The sequence below is a fragment of the Babylonia areolata genome, chromosome 3 (assembly GCF_041734735.1).
Source record: "Babylonia areolata isolate BAREFJ2019XMU chromosome 3, ASM4173473v1, whole genome shotgun sequence".
NCBI classification, from domain to species: Eukaryota; Metazoa; Mollusca; class Gastropoda; order Neogastropoda; family Buccinidae; genus Babylonia; species Babylonia areolata.
In genome coordinates, this window is record NC_134878.1 from 47,583,509 (window position 1) to 47,602,751 (window position 19,243).

The 19,243-nt window shown below is 42.8% G+C and overlaps 2 protein-coding genes across 2 annotated transcripts in view; one reads left to right on the forward strand and one right to left on the reverse strand.

Moving 5' to 3' along the window:
* Positions 1-43: 43 nt before the first annotated feature.
* LOC143280590 (tRNA selenocysteine 1-associated protein 1-like) lies at positions 44-11,489 on the forward strand. Its single transcript, XM_076585302.1, has 10 exons — positions 44-241; positions 812-909; positions 1,562-1,658; positions 2,349-2,401; positions 3,375-3,478; positions 4,680-4,827; positions 6,118-6,340; positions 8,267-8,312; positions 8,924-8,982; positions 11,027-11,489. The coding sequence occupies exons 1-10, from the start codon at positions 170-172 to the stop codon at positions 11,096-11,098; spliced, it is 972 nt and encodes a 323-aa protein (XP_076441417.1). The 5' UTR covers positions 44-169; the 3' UTR covers positions 11,099-11,489.
* A 5,139-nt stretch (positions 11,490-16,628) lies between these two features.
* LOC143280591 (uncharacterized) overlaps positions 16,629-19,243 on the reverse strand; it is a 17,323-nt gene continuing 14,708 nt past the window's right edge. Inside the window, exon 2 of the mRNA XM_076585303.1 lies at positions 16,629-19,243. This exon is cut by the window's right edge and continues 995 nt beyond it. Within this exon, the coding sequence (XP_076441418.1) occupies positions 18,398-19,219 (822 nt within the window). The 5' untranslated portion in view covers positions 19,220-19,243 and the 3' untranslated portion in view covers positions 16,629-18,397.

A 19,243-nucleotide genomic window follows, 5' to 3' on the forward strand; every position in this document is an offset into this window, starting at 1 on the left:
GCAGTTTATTAAACAATAAAGGACATTGAATTTGTTTTGCTACGTATTCAGTGTAAAGTCAAAAACGGCAGACCACTCTGTACAAAGCACTGATCAAGCTGTTGTGAGAAAATTACGTGCACTGACACAGTACTTGACTGGAATCAATCAAGCCGCTGCCCTTTTCACAATGTCATCTTCCTCCGGTTCTAATAACTGGTGCGACATGTACCTCAGCCCATGCATTTGGATGGGAAATAACGTAAGTGCTTGGATTCAAAGAAAAATGGTACTGGTAATGGTAGTGTATATGTCAGCGAGCGTTAGTGCTGTGAGTACACACGCATGCACATGGTGATATGAACAATATGCAATGCTAAGATATAAAGAAATGTATTAGTTTTTGTGCGCACTCATTGTGTGTGTCTGTGTGCATGTACTTTCTTTGAACGCTGCATATGTTCTGTTGCATGCATCCTTGCATAGCACAAACTAGTCAAAGGGGTTCTATGACTACCATGAAATCAGTTTTGGAGACTGCCGACATAACACCGATGATATATGTATATATATATATATATATATATATATATATATATATATATATTCATTAAAACAACAACAAAAAACAGTTAACCGCCAATCTCTGATTTCATCAGTATACTCTAGTATATAGTATAGTCATGCATTGATAGATTAGTGTATCAGTAGACAAGTAGACGTGTGTGTGTGCGTCAGTATTCTTAAAGAGAAATAGTGTGTGTGTGTGTGTGTGTGCATGTGTGTCTTTCTGATTTTGGCTTATTGGTAAAAATGCTGTTGTCTGTGGCAGCTGGATGATGCTATGAATGAACAGTTCATCAAGCAAGCTTTCCAGCACTATGGGGAGAAGGTGCTCAGTGTCAAAATCATCAAAGGCAAAAAGGCAGGGTGAGTGAGTGAGTCTGTTGCCTGTGTTTCTGCTTATTTCTGACTTTGTAAGCTCTATTTTAATTACACATACTTTACTGTGACCCACTGGTGCAGACTCCGGCAGGGGTCTGATTCCCTGTCCTGTGCAAACTACTACCCCAGAGAAGGGGTTCTGCTGGTTTTAGTTAAAGCTAGTTGATTTAAGTTTTAAATTCAACAAACAAGTTTCCTATCTGTGACTGTAACAGTAATTAAAGCAAAATCATTTGATCTGAAAAGTGTGTTGACATGAATAGAACTTTGTCAAATCATGAATGATTGAAAATGGGTAGTTATCACTTTGCATCAACTGATGCAAATGCACTGTTTATATCACTACAAATGTACAATATGGATTAAGCAACCAAAGTTGGATTTACATGTTTTTTAACAGTCAAGTAAACTTGTTCGTTATAATATTACAAATAACGATAATGATAATAATCTGTCAGAGTTTTTAAAGATTGTTTTTTTAGCTGTGTTTCACTGTATCTCACACTTTTTCTTCTTCCACTCTCTTCCTCCTCACTGTCTGTCTGTCTGTCCATCTCTTTCTCACTCTGTCTGTCTGTCTCTCTCAGTCTCTGATTGTCTTATAATTATATCAGCACTGTATATTGTTTTCTGGCAGACAACAACCATATTGTTTTGTGGAGTTTGACGACGTGGAGCAGGCAAGACATGCACTGTTCAAACTGAATGGAAAACCTATCCCCAACACCCATCCTGTGAGTTTTGTTCCCCCCAAATTGGTCTTACTTCACACACACACGCGCACACACACACACACACACACACACACACACACACACACACACACACACACACACATATCTCTATATATATATATTATATACATGCACACATACACATATACACGCATATTGAGTAGGCCTCAGCATGCCCATGCGCATAATTTTCAGAACTGGTAGTAAATTTCAATCATGCACTTTTACTGAAGGAAAAGAGCTACATCACTGATGAATTTTAAAACAAATGTATCTACTTTTAAGCGGGAACCTACAGTTTTGGATGATCAAGTCATGGAAAATTATCATTTTCCAGAATGCACTGGTACAGTATGCACTGTCATTCTTTATTTGAGTTAATAATACAGTGTAACATCAGTCTTTCTTTTGACAGCAGACAATCATTATTTGAGACAATGACAGTCATTTCTGAAAATTTGGAATGGGAATCTTGTATTAGGTTTGTAACCAGTCATCACTTGTTCAGATCAAAGGGAATAATTGGGTTTTTGGTTATTGTGGGGGTGAGTGTCAGGGAGAGGGGTGAGTGTGTGTGCGTGTGTGTGTATGCATGCTTTTTAGTTATGGTATTACTGTGTGGGTTCAGGTTTGCTTGTTGATGACTTTTTCTTTCAGTACTTCTGTAATAACTTCATTCCATTTTTGCAGTCCAAACTCTTCAAACTGAACCCTGCAAGTTTCGGAAAAGAGCAGCAGCTGATGTGAGTAAAGACTGGATATATGTGTTGTTCTTCTGGCTTTTTATGACTGTCATTGCAGACTGTACTGTGTTTGTGCCACAAGAGTGATCAGTGATCTATGATTTGTTACGTGTGTGTATCGATAGTTATGAACATTCTGGATTCAAACCAGGCTGTTGCAGTCATTTACTGATTGAGGGCTTCAGTTCCTCGACTGCTTGTGCTACTGACTAATATGTCTTAACTACACATACTTAAACGTGACTCACTAGTGCAGACTCTGGCAGGGGTCTGATTCCAGTCCTGTACAAACTACCCGCCTATGCAGAGAAAACGAAAGTAGCTACGGCCAGACTGACTAATATCTTTATCAGTGAAGGGCTCTCACTGAGATAAGAGAGAACGTTCAGGTCAGGATGTCAGTCACTGTTTATCTGGACTTCCTTCTGTTAGGATCACATTACTTTTGTTCAGCAAAACCAAGTATGCCACTTAGAAGTATACAGAGTGCTTTATCTACACTTCAGATGCACGCTTCTTTGATCTGATATCATCAAAGTTCAGCACTCAAGGAGTTGATGCCAGTTTCAAGACTTTTACAGTTGCAAATTACATTGATCTTTTTTTATATCTTCTGGTTTCCACTTTTTCTTATGGAGTCTGAAGGAGCTTCTTCCTTTGCAATATGTAGGGTACAGCTTCAGAAATGTCAGATAAATCGAGTGATGATTTTAGTGGAGAATCTTGTGCGATCAGTCGGCTGAGACGATAAACTGTGGTCCCTTTTGCATCATACATGTACAAGAACTCAACAAAAGGATTGACAAATTTCATTTGGAAAATCTACTTTAATAGCAAAAGAATTAAGAGGTTTAGTGTGTGTGGGTGTGTGTTTGTGTGCGTATGCGTGTGTGTGTGTGAATTTTTCTAATCAAACAAAACAAGCAGTAGAGTGTATCCTATCATGTTAACGACACTGGGTTTTTTTTCCCAGGCCTGAATTCTCTCTGCACATTGGTGACCTGACATTGGACGTAGATGACTACACTCTCTACTCAGCCTTTGCCAAAAACTACAGATCTGTTCGAGGAGCCAAAGGTAATTCAAGAGAGAGAGAGAGAGAAAAAAAACCAACACAAAAATCACGGATAGCAAGGGATTCTTTATTGTGATGTGTGTAGATTTTGAACATTGAATTCTTTTGTAGTAGGTGTGTAGCATTCTGTGAAGTTTGCCTTTTCAGTGGAGTGTTAGTGGGCCAGGGTAGAAAGCAAGGAAACAGAAGGGTTGTCCCTGGCAGAAGTCTGTAGAAAAATCCAGCTTTGATACAATGGCACATGTGGAATTTCAGTTTCTCAAGGAGGCGTCATTGTGTTTGGACAAATCCATATATGCTATACCATATCTGCCAGGCAGATGCCTGACGAGCAGCATAACCCAACACGCTTGTCAGGCCTTGAGTGCATGCTTATATATTTGTGTACATATCAGTGTGGATTTTTTCTACAGAATTATGCCAGAGGACTACACTCTCGTTGCCATGGGTTCTTTTTCAGTGCGCCAAGTGCATGCTGCACACGGGACCTTGTTTATCGTCTCGTCCTAAATGGCTAGACAGTTTGATTTTTCCAGTCAAACTTGGCAGAAAGGGTGAGAGCAGGATTCAAACCCAGACCCTCACGGACTCTCTATATATTGGCAGCTGAGTGTCTTAACCATTCTGCCACCTTCCTCCTTGGAGTGTTGGCCTGTTGGTAGTGTGCCCAGCAAGGAAGTGAGTGAACATTGGTTCGGGTCCTATTCACAGAGCATGACTTGTACCTGTACTCCCTGCTTCACTAGACACTGGGTAGTGGTCTGGGTACTGGTCATACTGAGGTCCTGTGTGCAGCATGCACTTAGCGCATGTTAGAGAACCTACAGCCACTGTTTTTCTCTATGAAAATGTATTTGTTTTACTTTTCTTTTTCTTTTTTTAAGAAGAGAATAAGGGTGGCACTGTACTCACAAGGCTTTTGTTTTGTTTTTGTGTTTTTACGGCATTTTTTTTTAAAGAATTATCAATGTTCTTGTTTTTCCTTCATTTCTTTTTTCCTCCCCGCTCTTCTTCTCTCTCCCTCTCTCTCTCATCCCCCCCTCCCCCTTCAACTCCCTCCTGCCTATATCTGAAGTTCCTTCCCCTGTCCTTCCTCTCTCTTTTCTTACATATATATATATATATATATTTTTTTTTTTTTTTAATGAGAAATAAAAAATATATACATATATATGACTTGCTTATTGATTACCTTTTGTGCAGTTGTGCTGGACTGCAATGGCAAAAGCAAAGGGTTTGGTTTTGTTCGCTTCTCTGACGAATCAGACCAGCAGAGGGCGCTGGTGGAGATGCAGCACATGACGGGGATAGGGAGGCGACCAATCAAAGTTGGCCTGGCCGCTCCGAAAAGGTAGGCCGTTGTCATGAGTTGCATGTCCTGTGTTTGTATGAGAGTTTGTGTTGGCGAGCATGTGGGTCATGATTGTGATGACTCTGATTTTTCAGCAGAGACAGTTTGAGGTGCATTTGAAATTAACACTTATGAAAGACATTGTGAAGAAGAATGTAATGAAATAATATAATGAGAGTGTTATTTTTTGTAATTTTTTTTTTTTAAGATAAATTTTATTTGAAAAGAATGGAACAATATACTGTGCTGTTGTGCTGGTGTAATGCACTACTGTATATGTATTGTTTCATGCGAGGCGCTTAGAGCCCATTGTATGGGGAGTTTGCACCATATAAGTACAATACATTATTAATATTATTTCTGCACCATAAGAGTTCAGTGGCTTACACGTATGGGTATTTGCAGTGCTCTCTCTTCTTACTGAGATGTGTATAACCAAGAGAAAACTTTTCCTGTGAGGGGCTGCTCGCAAGGGGCTGCTTGCACGGGCTGCTCTAGGGGACCAGTGGTCAGTGTCCAGCCTAATATAACTAATATAACTTAGTACTTGGGATTATTATGTTGCTGCTGCAGCTAGTGAGGGTGGGTGAGGGACGGTGGATAACAATGATGAATGCTACAAGTCTTCCTCCAGCCGTGTGCAGGGGCAGAGTTTGCACCATATAAGTACAGTATATTGATATTAATTATCATCAAATAACTTCAACAATACTAGGGATTATTGTGTTGCTGCTGCAGCCATTGAGGACGGGTGTGGAAATGGTTTGACATCAACGCTGAGTGCAAATAGGTCTTCCTCCAGGGGCAGAGATAGCACCATCTAAGCCTGTTACATGGGGAGTTTGCACCATGTAAGTTCAGTATATTGTTATTATTAATATTCTAATGTAACTTAGACAGTACTAGGGATTATTGTGCTGCTGCTGCAGCCATTGAGGGTGGGCAAGGAACAGTTTGATAACAGCGTTGAGTGCAAAAAGGTCTTCCTCCAGGGGCAGTTTGCACCATGTAATCCCATAATATGGGGAGCTTGCATCATTTAAGCACAATGTATTATAATGCTGCCAGTGAGGGTGAGCATGGAACAGTTTGATGACAATACTGAGTGCAAACAGGGGCAGAGTTTACACCATACAAGATGATTATATAGGGAGTTTGCACCATATAAGTGCAATATATTAATATTATTATTATTAGCATATAACTTAGTTCTAGGGATTATTGTTTGCTGCTGCTGCCATCGAAGGTTGGCATGGAAACGGTATGATAACAATGCTGAGTGCAAAACAGGTCTTCCTCCAGGAGCTTCGGCTCCCACGGCTCCCAGTCTCACTCCCACGACAACCTGGGACCCCCCACTTCCTACCCCTCTGCCCCTAGCTCCTCCTCCCATGGCGGGGGCAGCTACTCCTCCCCCCCCTACTCCCACCACGGCGGCTACTACAGCTGGGGGGGCTACTACCACTACAGCCACAACTACCAGAACCACCCGCCCCCATCCCATGAGTACCCGGTGAGTGAGTGAGGGAGTGAGTGAAAGAGCACGTGGTTGTGGGGAGGGGGTGGGGGGTGGGGGGGGAAGTTGCACTCTTTTCTTGCAGACATCCTTTATCTGTAGGTGTATTTTGGGGTCTGCCTGTGGGGCGTTTTTTCCTCTGTGAAATCTGTTAGGTTACGTGATGTTTCATATTCTTAGTTCCTTTTTGTTACTTGTGTGTGTGTGCATAGTTAGTCTTATTATGTAATCACCCAGTCTCAGTTGTCCATGTGTATTCATTTGTGTGTGTGTGTGCGTGTGTTTGTGTATGTATGTATGTGTCTATGTGTATATCTCCTTGTAAAACTTTAAACATTGGAATTTTCTTGGCAAGCACAAGTAGTAAAAGAATCATACTTGGAAGGGTGGTAGGTGTGCATAAGACCCTTCTAATCATCGAAGGTAAGCAAGGTTGTGGGTCAAAGGTCAAGGTCATTGTTTGGCAAAAGATAAAGCTTGATACAGCTGATGTCTCACATCCGGTTTTCATCAAAATTTGGTTTAGTAGCTGGCCAGAATGATAGTATAATCTCTGTTGAAGTTTAAGGTCATGTGTTAATGGTCAGTCACAACATGGTATACTATAATGATAGGAAAAAAAAGTGTGTGTATACAAAATAAATGAGGTCTTTATTTTTCTGTTCAGTTGACCCTGTCGTTGATTGTGTGTTAAAAAGGGTGTACATACAAAAGAGATAAGGTCTTTTTTTTTTTCTGTTCCACACGTACTTCTTTTTTGGTGCTTGCCTCTCTTTGTTGACTCACTTGTGTAAACAAAGTGAGTCTATGTTTTAACCCGGTGTTCGGTTGTCTGTGTGTATGTGTTTGTCCGTGTGTCTGTGTGTCCGTGGTAAACTTTAACATTGACATTTTCTCTGTAAATACTTTGTCAGTTGACACCAAATTTGGCATAAAAATAGGAAAAATTAAGTTCTTTCCTGTCATCTTGTTTAAAACAATATTGCACCTCTGGGATGGGCACAAAAAAAATTAAAAAAAGAAGCCTAATTACATGCAAACTGCATTTACTGTTATATTTATTTTTTTTGTATTCTCTAAACTTGGCACTTTGACATCTTATTCTGACACAACAACAAGAGGAGTCATTATTATCATTTTTTGTTAATGCTAGGGGACTTAATTTATCACAAGTGAGTCTTGAAGGCCTTGCCTCTCTTGTTTTATGTTTTGAAATAGGTGTATGTGTTTTGATTTCAAACAGGGGCCAGCTTTAACTTTGCTATAAAAAAAACACCCAAAACCGGGCATATTTATGATCCTACTCTGTTGTTGCTGTGTTGACTAGTTTGATGTTTGAATTGTCTATTTTTTCTGCCTTGACCCTTACATTGCCATCTGTGTTCAAGCTGCAAACAGCTGCTAGCCAGCTGGACAGTACAGCTGAAACCAGCAGTGCGGCAGATCTGTCAGTGTCACTGGTCAGTTTGCTGCCATGTGGCACAACTCTTCTCCACTGTCACTGTCAGCAGCGAATTCATTTTCCGCCAAGTGACTTTCACTTAGACTTGCAGCTTGCTGTCCCATATATCGGGGTCTAAAGCGAAACTGCTGGTTACAATCTGAAGTGGTTGAAGAACTTACCATCATTTAAACTAAGTTAAAAAAAAATCCGCTGAAAATTGCTCCAAACTACACAAGAATTGGTTAAACAATGAGAAGGATCTTTCTGGTACATGTTGCAGGAAGTGCTGGCTGAGTTTAGTGTTATTTATTGAAGAGTAGTGCAAGTTTGTTAACTCTAATGCTCAAGTCACCAATCAGTGCCAGCAGCATTCTCCCTTCAAGTCGCCATGTGGCGACTGTGGTGGTCTCGCTGTAAGTTGCTGAGCGGCAACTAAAGCGACCGAAGGGTTAAATGACACTGCATGGTTGCTGTTACAGGGAGAGGGGCAGGCGGCGGCAGTGGATGACATGGAAGTTCTGGAAGGTAAGGAGTATTGTGTCGGTGTATATATATGTATAGATTTTGTTTTTCACTTCTGTGTCTTCGTGTGCTGTTGTGTGGTGTGATACACTATTTTATATGTATTGTTTCATGTGAGGCACTTAGAGTCCATTATATGGGGAGTTTGAGCGTATGTAAATATAGTATATAGTGATTAATGATAATATCAATAATAATGATAACAATAATTGTTATTATTTTCATTTTTATTAATAAGAGTGTATTGGCAATATTGATCAAGCCTTGAATTATTGCAGGATCCACAACTGGCTTTTGTCTAGTGGAAACTCTAGCTTTGCAATGCAGATTAGTCTGAGAGATGTTTTGTGACCCTTAACGTGAAGATGCTAACTGAGGAGGCTGTCACAGTGTTTCTTGGAAGTCTGTTACATTCCAGCGCAGTTCTCATGAAAAAAAAAATTGATATTGTTCATTTTTTTATGCGCAATTTGTTTTAGAACCGAATCATTATCTTGTTATATTACATGTGGCTGGCTTCAGAAAAAAATGTGTGCTTTACCTAATTTGTAAATGAAAATATTCTAAACTCGACTTTGGTCTTATGATAACGGTGACTGTGTTTTATCCCACAGATCCCTGCTTGGAGGTGAACGTCACAAAAGAAAACAGAGAGTTCATGGAATCAAGCGAGGTGAGAGAGTACACAGTTAGCATTACACAGGTGTGCAGCAACGAAGATATTGATGGATGTTTGTTTAACTCCTTGACTGCTGAACCTTGGTACATGAGATCAATGTGGCATCAGTTTTAAAGTGTGTTTCATGCTTTTTGTGAACACTTCAGTGATTCAGTTGATTCTGTGAAACAAAGTTAATCGTATGATCCTAATGACGGGCGCAATAGCCAAGTGGTTAAAGCGTTGGACTGTCACATCTGAGGGTCCCGGATTCGAATCACGGTGACAGCGCCTGGTGGGTGAAGGGTGGAGATTTTTATGATCTCCCAGGTCAACATATGTGCAGACCTGCTATTGCCTGAACCCCCTTCATGTGTATATGCAAGCAGAAGATCAAATACGCACGTTAAAGATCCTGTAATCCATGTCAGCGTTCGGTGGGTTATGGAAACAAGAACATACCCAGCATGCACACCCCCGAAAACAGAGTATGGCTGCCTACATGGCGGGGTAAAAAACGGTCATACACGTAAAAACCCACTCGTGTGCATTCGAGTGAACGTAGGATTTGCAGCCCACAATCGCAGAAGAAGAAGTATGATCCTAAGACGAAGAAATCCAAACAGAATAGCGACTGACAGCCTAACGCTCATGAATCCTGGCCCCTCACTGCTGACCTCCAGAGATGCATTGAAGCCCTTGAGATGATACGCTGCCTAAAGATCCGGAGCATCTCATACAGAGACCACATCACAAATGCATGGTATGGACACCATATGTGGAGTGATGGCCTAGAGGTAACGCGTCTGCCTAGGAAGTGAGAGAATCTGAACATGCTGGTTCGAATCACGGCTCAGCCGCCAATATTTTCTCCCCCTCCACTAGACCTTGAGTGGGGGTCTGGACGCTAGTCATTCGGATGAGTCGATAAAACGAGGTCACGTGTGCAGCATGCACTTAGCGCACGTAAAAGAACCCATGGCAACAAAAGGGTCGTTCCTGGCAAAATTCTGTAGAAAAATCCACTTTGATAGGAAAAACAAATAAAACTGCACATAGGAAAACATACCAGAAAAATGGGTGACGCTGTAGTGTAGCGAAGCGCTCTCCCTGGGGAAAGCGGCCCGAATTTCACACAGAGAAATCTGTTGTGATAAAAAGAAATACAAATACAATGAGGAGGTCAGAAACAGAATAACTGCAGCCTTTGGGACACATGACAGCCTGCTTGGCAATGTGAAGAAAAGAAAAGTGGTGTGGTATGGACATGTGATGAGATCATCAGGCCTGGCAAAAACCATCCTGCAACACACAGTGCCAGGAGGAAGACAGAAGAGGCAGACAGAAGAAGAAGAGGAGTGGACAGGCCTGTCTTTCACTGAAAAGCAGAGAGCAGTCTTTGATAGAGATAGATGGCAGGAATTTGTCAGAGGTGCTTCCACAACCCCATGACGATCAAGTCTCATCCCAGTGAGGTGACAGCCCTTCACTGATGAGCATACCTGTCAGCAGGAGTCAAGGGCTTAAAAAGTCTCTCAGAAGACATGTTTTCCGTTCTGCTCACTATCTTACTGATTACTGTGCTGCTTGAAAATTTGCTTGCTGTGTGTGTGTGTGTGTGTTCACCTATTTGTGTGTGCATATGCTTGTTTGCGTGTGGTAAGTAATACTTGAATGCATGTATATCTATGGATGTTGAAGTTGTTGATTTTTGTAAATGCCACAAGCTCCCTGTTTGAGATGAGTGAGCGAAATTCTGCATTACTATCATTACCATTAATACTATACTGCCATTATATATGTCAGCATCATATCAGGTTTAGGATTGGAAGGAATAAAGAAAATGATTACTAACTTTGATTAAAACATGATCCAAAAAAGTGCTCAATCTGAGGTTTTCGTTTTTCAAATCATGCATTGATAGTGTCAGCTTCATTTTTTAAAACATATTTCTAAGACCTCACTCCAGATCTTTCTTAACATGGGTGAGCTTATTTCAGTGTGGTGAGCTTAGAGCATAGTAGAAATGATATCTTTTTTTTTTTCCTTTTTATTTCAGTCTTTCTTTGAAGCTTTGGATCGATCGCGGTGGTTTGCCATCGACAGCATACAGTCTGAAGTACCAGCCTGACTGAGTTCCTGTGTGAGGAGGGTGGAGAGGGTGGTGTTTACATCATCTCCCACCAGTGCAAGATGGGGGTGGTGGAATTTCAATGAACGCAAAGAATCGTCAAAAGTTTTCTGTATGTGTGTGTGTTTGGGAAAACTTGTATGTGTGTGTGTGTGTGTGTGTGCAAGTGCACATGTGTATGAATGTGTGTGTGTGTGTGTGTTTGTCTTCTGAAAATCGCTGAGAGTTGTCACTGGTTGTCTCTGTGTATGTGCGTGTGTGTATGTACATGTGTAAGTTTGTGTGTGTACACATGTGTGTTTGTGCTTTAAAAAACAAGAAAACTTGTGGAGCAAGATAGAAATAATATTTTTCCAGTTGTTTGAAATTAAAGTAAAAAAAAAAAGTTCTGATTTTATGTCTGCAGTTATATTGCATAGTTTTGTGAGTGAAGATGTAAAAGGGGGTTAAAATGATTGAGGAAAAAGAAAGTCATGATTTTTTTCCTCGCTTCTTACCTGTACAATATTACATGTGCTGGAACGATCGGTAATCTGACAGTTTGAGAGATACAGTTCCATATCAGTGCCCTTCTGTTTTCTTCTTCTTTTTTTCTGAAATCTTTATTTCTGGATACTAGTCATTCAGACGAGACGATAAACCGAGGTTCCTTGTGCAGCATGCACTTAGCGCACATAAAAGAACCCACAGCAACAAAAGGGTTGTCCCTGGCAAAATTCTTTAGAAAAATCCACTTGGATAGGAAAACAAATAAAATTACAGGCAGAAAAAAATGGGTGGCGCTCTAAGTGTAGTGACATGCTCTCTCTGGGGAGAGCAGCCCGAATTTCAGACAGAGAAATTTGTCGTGACAAAAAGAGAAATACAAGTGTGGTGCACAAGTAGTGTCGCTGTGGGTCCTCTTCTTCTTCTGTGTTCGTGGGCTGCAACTCCCACGTTCACTCGTATATGCGCGAGTGGGTTTTTACGTGTATGACCGTTTTTAACCCGCCATGTAGGCAGCCATACTCCGCTTTCGGGGATGTGCATGCTGGGTATGTTCTTGTTTCCATAACCCACCGAACGCTGACATGGATTACAGGATCTTTAACGTGCGTATTTGATCTTCTGCTTGCGTATACACACGAAGGGGGTTCAGGCACTAGCAGGTCTGCACATATGTTGACCTGGGAGATCAGAAAAATCTCCACCCTTTACCCACCAGGCGCCGTCACCGTGATTCGAACCCAGGACCCTCAGATTGAAAGTCCAACGCTTTAACCACTCGGCTATTGCACCCGTCACTGTGGGTCCAACAGGTGATGAACCTGGATGTTTACTGCTACCACCCACACTTCCTTGGATATCCACCAACATGCCAGTGAACCCAGTTAAAGAGCATGCGCACACATTAATACACAAAGTAGCTCTTGGACACACAGAGACATGCATTAAACGTAGGTTTTTGCGTTGGCACACCCGTTTTCTCTCTCTCCCTGTCCCTCATACACATACACACGCCATGCATGCACACACACACACACACACACACACACACACACACACACACACACATTCACTGTCCGAAATAATTGAAATCCACATGATTTGATAATATGCCAAGTTTTTATTAATTTGATTTTCAACTGACTGGTCAAACAACAATTACATACACATCCGATTAATTTCATAGCATATCCGTGAGTTCTATTTATGGCAGTGTACACATCTATCTCTCTCTCTCTCTATTTCTCACCCATGCACTAATACACGCATATGCGCATGCATGCACACACACACACCAACACACGTTTCATGCATATATTCAATTCAAATTCATAATAAAGCTTATACATTTTAAACATTGAGAATGACACAGCGCTTCATATAAGGACAACACAAGTGCTAGGTAGCTGAGATAATTGCCTGATACAGTATAGTGTACAGGAGTGATAGCTATAATAACGGCCCAGTGTCCCTTGTAGGGTAGGCTAAGCTTTGCATAACAAAATCACTGATCAGTACAATTGACGCTGGTGACCGATTTTTCACATGTCAAAAGAACGTCACATTTAACATTTATCTTTCTCGGTGAATGGGTAATTTAAAGAAGTGACCCTTAAAATGCGATTGGTATAAAATAGAAATAACAGTAATAAAAAGAGTCCTAAAAGAAACGGATCAGGATGAAATGAAGACACGAGAGTAAGCCTGTATCGACTGACAGGTTAATCCTTAGTTTGCTTTCTGGCTATCATCCATGGTGAGAGCTGATCTCTGTGTGTGTGTGTGTGATGTGTGTCTTGTGACGAGCACTTAATTACCTTTTTTTTTTTTTTTTTTTTTTTTTGGCGAGTCATTCCTGAGTCGCCCAGTGCCCGTCACAAATCTTTATGTCACCAGAGAGTGGCTGTGGAGGTATTTAAATCTATTGGATCTCTCTCTCTCTCTCTCACACACACACACACACACAAAGAGTCTGTATTAACTTCAAAGCAAATGAAAGGCTTTCGAAAGAGATACAGCTTTTTGTAATCCACCCTCACTTTGTCTGTTCTGTTCGATCAAGATAACAACAACACACCCACACCCACAACCACCCTCATCACACCCACTAGCTTCTCCACCCCCACACACTTCAGCACCCTCCGAATGTTTGCCACAATATGATCACGAATTAACAACACTGAGTACAATTATTTGTAAGTTTCTGGTGTGTGATGTATGTGTGTGGAAAAGGCGCGCGCACACACACACACACACACACACACAGTGCACCCCAGTCCCGTACCCCGGTTCTCCCCCTCCCAAAACACACACACACATTCACATGAAGAGAGCATTTCGCCTCCAGACACAGTAGTCCTAGACTTCAATTTCTCGAACTGCACTCAGTCCAGACGAAATCATTTATGCACGCCATATCAATAGCGGCATGATCTTAAAGAAAAGGCAAGTGGAAAGAAAAAAAAGAAGAAGAAAAAATGAAAGAAAGAAAAAAAAAGTGCAACTTTGTGTATAGAAAAACTGACGGAACATGCTAACGTCAGAATGAAACCTGTAAACAATAGAACGCCCACCAAGCCAGCTGCATTCACACTCGACTTCTCTGGGGAACACTCCATGGCAGAACAGTATATATATATGTATATATATTTTTGTTTCTTTTTTATTATCATTAAGAAAAAGTTTTGAATATACAATATTCCATATACACGTAGGCCTGCCTATTTGCCATGCACCTGTGTTGGATCTCGGCTGCTACATTCGTCCATTCACTTGTACGTTCTTTTCATTCATTCATTCATTTGATTTATTTTGTTGATTCAAGCATTTGTCGTGTTCATATGATTTTTTTTTTCTTGGTTCACTCTAACCCTTTATGTCTGTCCCAGTGACTGACTGTATCTCGTGTGGTAGCTGAGTGTGTATGCGAGCATGCGCGAGCGCGTACATCCCCCCCCCCCCTGGTCCCCCCACCGTCCCCTCTCACGCCTTCTCCAGCCACCCCCACTCCCCTATGCTGATCGATACACACACACGCTCTCTCTCTCTCTCTTTCTCCCTCTCCCTTCTCTGTCCCTCATCGTTTTACCATACACATAAACGACACTCCTTTGGCCATGAAGTTGCGCAACGGACAAGGTAATAAATAGACTCTCTGTCTGTCTTTGTCTCTCACACACACACACACACAAAAGTGCTGACGCCAAGTCTCGATCTTTTACAGCCCAACTGACCCGGTTTACCCCCCATCCCCTCATCCCCACTACTACCCTCCCACCCGATCCCTCCACTCCCTTACGCCAATAACCCCACATTTTCACCTGCCATTTACCTTTTTATTTCAAGGGGCTAGGGTGTGCTATCGCATAGGTAATCGAGAATCGACACCCCTACGGCACTGAGCTGTTTGGCAGAGTGCCAGAGCCAGTGGGAACGGGCCACAGACACAATTGAGGCAACACCGAAAGTGACAACGCCACTGAAAAACCAGTTTGGGGCGCTTCACAGTCTACAGAAGCAAGTCGACTGAAAAAAGAAATGAAACACCCGCACACACACACACACACACACACACACACACAGAGCGGCGCACAAGTACATTTTCCCCCTCCCTTCAGTGGCAACACTACCGGATACAGTTTTAAGATGTCAAAGCGTGCGGGCTGATGCATACACGCTACACCACGCCTGTTTAAAAATAGGGAGCATATGCCTAATTGACCTTCGAATAAACCAAAAGCGCTAGTCAGTTACTGGATAACCAACCTTGAGAGTGTGTAAAACATGAAAACATAAACACGAAATGGAAAAAGAATAACAAAATAAATAAGTAAATGCATTGAAGGATAATAGAAAGAAAGAGTCACATAGAAGACAATGAAAGAAATGAAATCAGATCAAAAACTGGCCAGTGTGACACTGTTCACAGTGGTTTTTAACTGCTAATCTACCATTACCATCAACAACTCAGTAACACAAGAGCACTGATAATGTAATATTGTCAAAGGAAGAAAATCAAATTCATGAATCAGTATTGACTGGTGCAAAGCTTTGACGGATCCGACATTTTGATCGACGCAGGGTTAGTATGCACAATATGCGTATGAAACAATGCAACGGTAAAAGTCAGAATATGAACAGGTTGACAACAAAATAACTTCCTTCAAACAAACGGAACATCAGCCATTAGGAAAAGAACAACATGTTTTAATGAATGTACGATCATAAACAGTAAATGAATGTGGGGGGAGATAGAGAGAGGGTTAGACTGAGACAGAGTGGAGACGGCAAGAGAGACAATGAGACAGACTAACTGACAGACAGAGAGAGAGGAGCACATAAAAACTAACTCTATCACCACAACAGGATGTAAAATTAATGACCAGCGCCAATATGCTCTCACGAGACACTGCTTTACCAACATATAACCAGACTGACACACAGATTGCCATTGAGGGAAGTTCTCATCGAAGCAGGTGGTACAAAATTAACCTACACGGGCTGTCAGACTGACTGGAAGACCGGTGTGTGTGTGTGTGTGTGTGTGTGTGTGTGTGTGTGACGGGTGGGGAGGAGGGCGGGGAGGTGGGGGGAGGGGGTGGCACATCAGACACATGAGAAGGGAACCACTTTTGTCGCTGTTACACCCGACAGCACCCCACTGCACAACACACACTGACCCACTTCCCAGCCAACATGCTTTGGACTGACATTTGAACGCCTACAGACATGTGATGCCCTACTGATACATATCACTGTCCTCGTGTCAAGAACGATCGATACTGAGAGAGAGAGAGAGAGAGAGAGAGAGGTTTGGAAACAAAGAAACAAAAATATCTGCGCTTGAGCAAGGAACAGCGACAAAGTAAACAGGAAATGGTGTCCTTCCAGAAAGGAGAAAGGGGTTCGGCCGCGCGCGCACGCACACACAGAGATAGTTTTTGGAGTTTGAAAAAAATTAAAACTGCGTCAATTTGTGAAAATAACTAGGGTAGGACGGGGGGGGGGGGGGGGGGGGGGAGGGAGAGAGAAATTGTATCCTACTATGTGTATATTCGCAACCTGTATGAGTTAATCCGAACCATCTGCGAAGAACTACTCCATCTTAACTTTTAATGTTGACTGATGTCTTTTTTTTTCATTGCACGTGCACTGAGCGCATGCGAAGGGTTTTTAGAATAATACCGAGTGCACATGACTGGCTTCCACTGAAGTGGGATATTACAGAAAAATGCAATAAAGCACAATGCAAAACAATGCAATGTAATGTAATGCAATGCAATGCAGCACAATAGCCACCATACAGGGCAAAGAATCCTAATAAGCAACGAGGTTTCAAACACTGCCTGAAAAAAACAACAACATGTGTATCCCTTCAGAATACAGAATCATCTTATATGATCAATCTCTTTAGCTTATGATTATGATTCTAAAAGATAAATGAATAAAAAGCCCATTTTACTATGTATCCCTTCAGACACAGTATCAGTTTATGATCACTGTCATTTGCTAACAATTGTTCTAAAGCCTATTTTACTATGAAGCTGAGTAGTTAGTTGTTTTGACATTTGAGCTAGATCATTAGATATTGTTTTATATATATATGCAGGGCGTGCACACGTGTGCACGTGTGTGTGTGTGTGTGTGTGTGTGTGTGTGTGTGTGTGTGTGTGCTTTAACAAAGTTCGACAATGAAAGAATAATACATATAGATACACACATGCCATTTTCCACGAGACACAATGTCTGCAAGAGTGTCAAGTGACATCACGATAAGACCATAGACATACACTGGTAATCAACAAAGAAATAAATTCAACATTAAAATAACAAACAAACAATATGAACACTGTTTGTTTGCAGAATTTTTTTTTACAAGAAATAACTATTCAATACAAATATCCATAAATACCAAATGCACACAATCAACCACTAATAATCACTTATAAACATTCTTTAAACAACATATGCAGACAATCCAATCACTATTTAAGCATTCTTGAAATAACACATATAGACAGTCTCCCCTATACATTACGAATATTCGTAATCGTCCTCATCGCTCATATTCGCACAATCAGACACAATCACTTATCAATGACAATGATAAATATATCATATTAAGGAGAGACAGACAGACAGAGAGAGAGACACAAAGAGACACAGACAGAGACACAGAGAGACAAAGACAGAGAGACAGAGAGAGAGACGTAGGTAAATGGCATCAGAACCCGGATTATGATTGTTCAGATGTGTTCAATGATTGTCAACTGTGGAGACACGTAGGCGTGACGACACCATCTCTTCTGTAGTCTCCAGCATCTCAGGGAGCGAGGAGACGTTCCCCGGACACAAGTCTCCCTTCACCACCATCACGCTCTAAGACGGGCGATGGTCATCAGTTTTGATTGTCACCTGCATCACCTTCCACTGAGGCAGACCACTTCATCAGTCCTCTACACGGTGTCAGTTTCAGTGTCAGGGTGGTGTGTCAAAGCGTGCGGACTAACCCGTATACGCTAAACACACACACACACACACACACAAAAACAGATACCTGACTTACGCACATGCAGACCCAACGTGCTGCATTGGTCAGTACCTTAGGTTTGCGTAAAACATTACTCTAAGAGTCATCGTTCAACGATCAGCGATCAGCGCTGTCACAAGGAAAGGCCACTCACTGCACAAGGGTCATCAGAGTCACTGGTCGCCGGCAGTCGTCGGTGATCACGTGCAGCGGAAGGGGTCAAGGTCAGGTCCACGGCCTGTCAAGTCGGTCCCTTCACCCGACACACACACCTACCTGCCTCATCAGTGGATGCCGGTCAGCCTCCGGAGGATGGAGCGGGGGGTGGAGGAAGACGCCTGCCCCTCCTCCCTGTCCCCCTTGACCTGCAGGCGGGGCCGGATCAGCCGGACCGACACCAGCTCCGCCACCCCAGCCTCGTCCGCCCACTGCACGTGCTTCCCGCGCGCCATGCACGGCACCGACTTCCTCCTCCTCGCCTCCGCAGCCAGAGCGTCCTTGGAGGAGGAGGAGGAGGAGGTGGTGGAGGAGGAGGAAGAAGAGGAGGAGCAGGAGCAGTGACAGTCGGAGACGGAGAAGGAGGCCGCTTTCTTCACCGGGCAGCTCTTCCTCTCCCGTTTCCCCGTGCCGCCTGAAGACGACGAAGACGAAGACGAAGCCTTGTCCCCCGTCACTGTCTTGTCGCTGCTGGCTACTACTACTACTGCTGCTGCTGCTGCTGCTGCTGCTGCACGTGCAGCGCTGTCCTCGATGCCGTCAAGCTGTCGCATCGCTCGTCGGAAGGTCTCCGAAGCTTCGGGGATGGTGGTGGAGGTGGTGATGGAGGCGCGGGGGCTGTGGGGGATGGGGAGGCGGAGGTGGGTCCAGCAACTGTCCACCACCACCCCCTCCTCGTAGTAGTAGTCGTCGTCGTCGTCAGCGTGTCTGTCAAACATGCCATAGAAGGGCTCGCTGTCCAGGTCTTCGGCCGTCAAGGAATCGGCGGCGGCGGCGGCGGCGGAGGAGGAGGACAGTGGTGGGATGGTGCTGCCGGTTGGGGAGGCTGGAACCTCCTGTCCCCGGCTGCTGCTGCTGCTGCTGTTGTCTGGACTGCTGGTTGGCGCCATGGGGAAGTCAGCGATGTCTGGGGG

Bases quoted from the DNA above. Each gene is read 5' to 3' on its own strand.
- LOC143280590 (XM_076585302.1), top strand. From the start codon at position 170: ATGTCATCTTCCTCCGGTTCTAATAACTGGTGCGACATGTACCTCAGC. The intron at 242-811 runs GTAAGTGCTTGG...TGTCTGTGGCAG, and splicing joins GCATTTGGATGGGAAATAAC to CTGGATGATGCTATGAATGA. The intron at 910-1,561 runs GTGAGTGAGTGA...GTTTTCTGGCAG, and splicing joins ATCAAAGGCAAAAAGGCAGG to ACAACAACCATATTGTTTTG.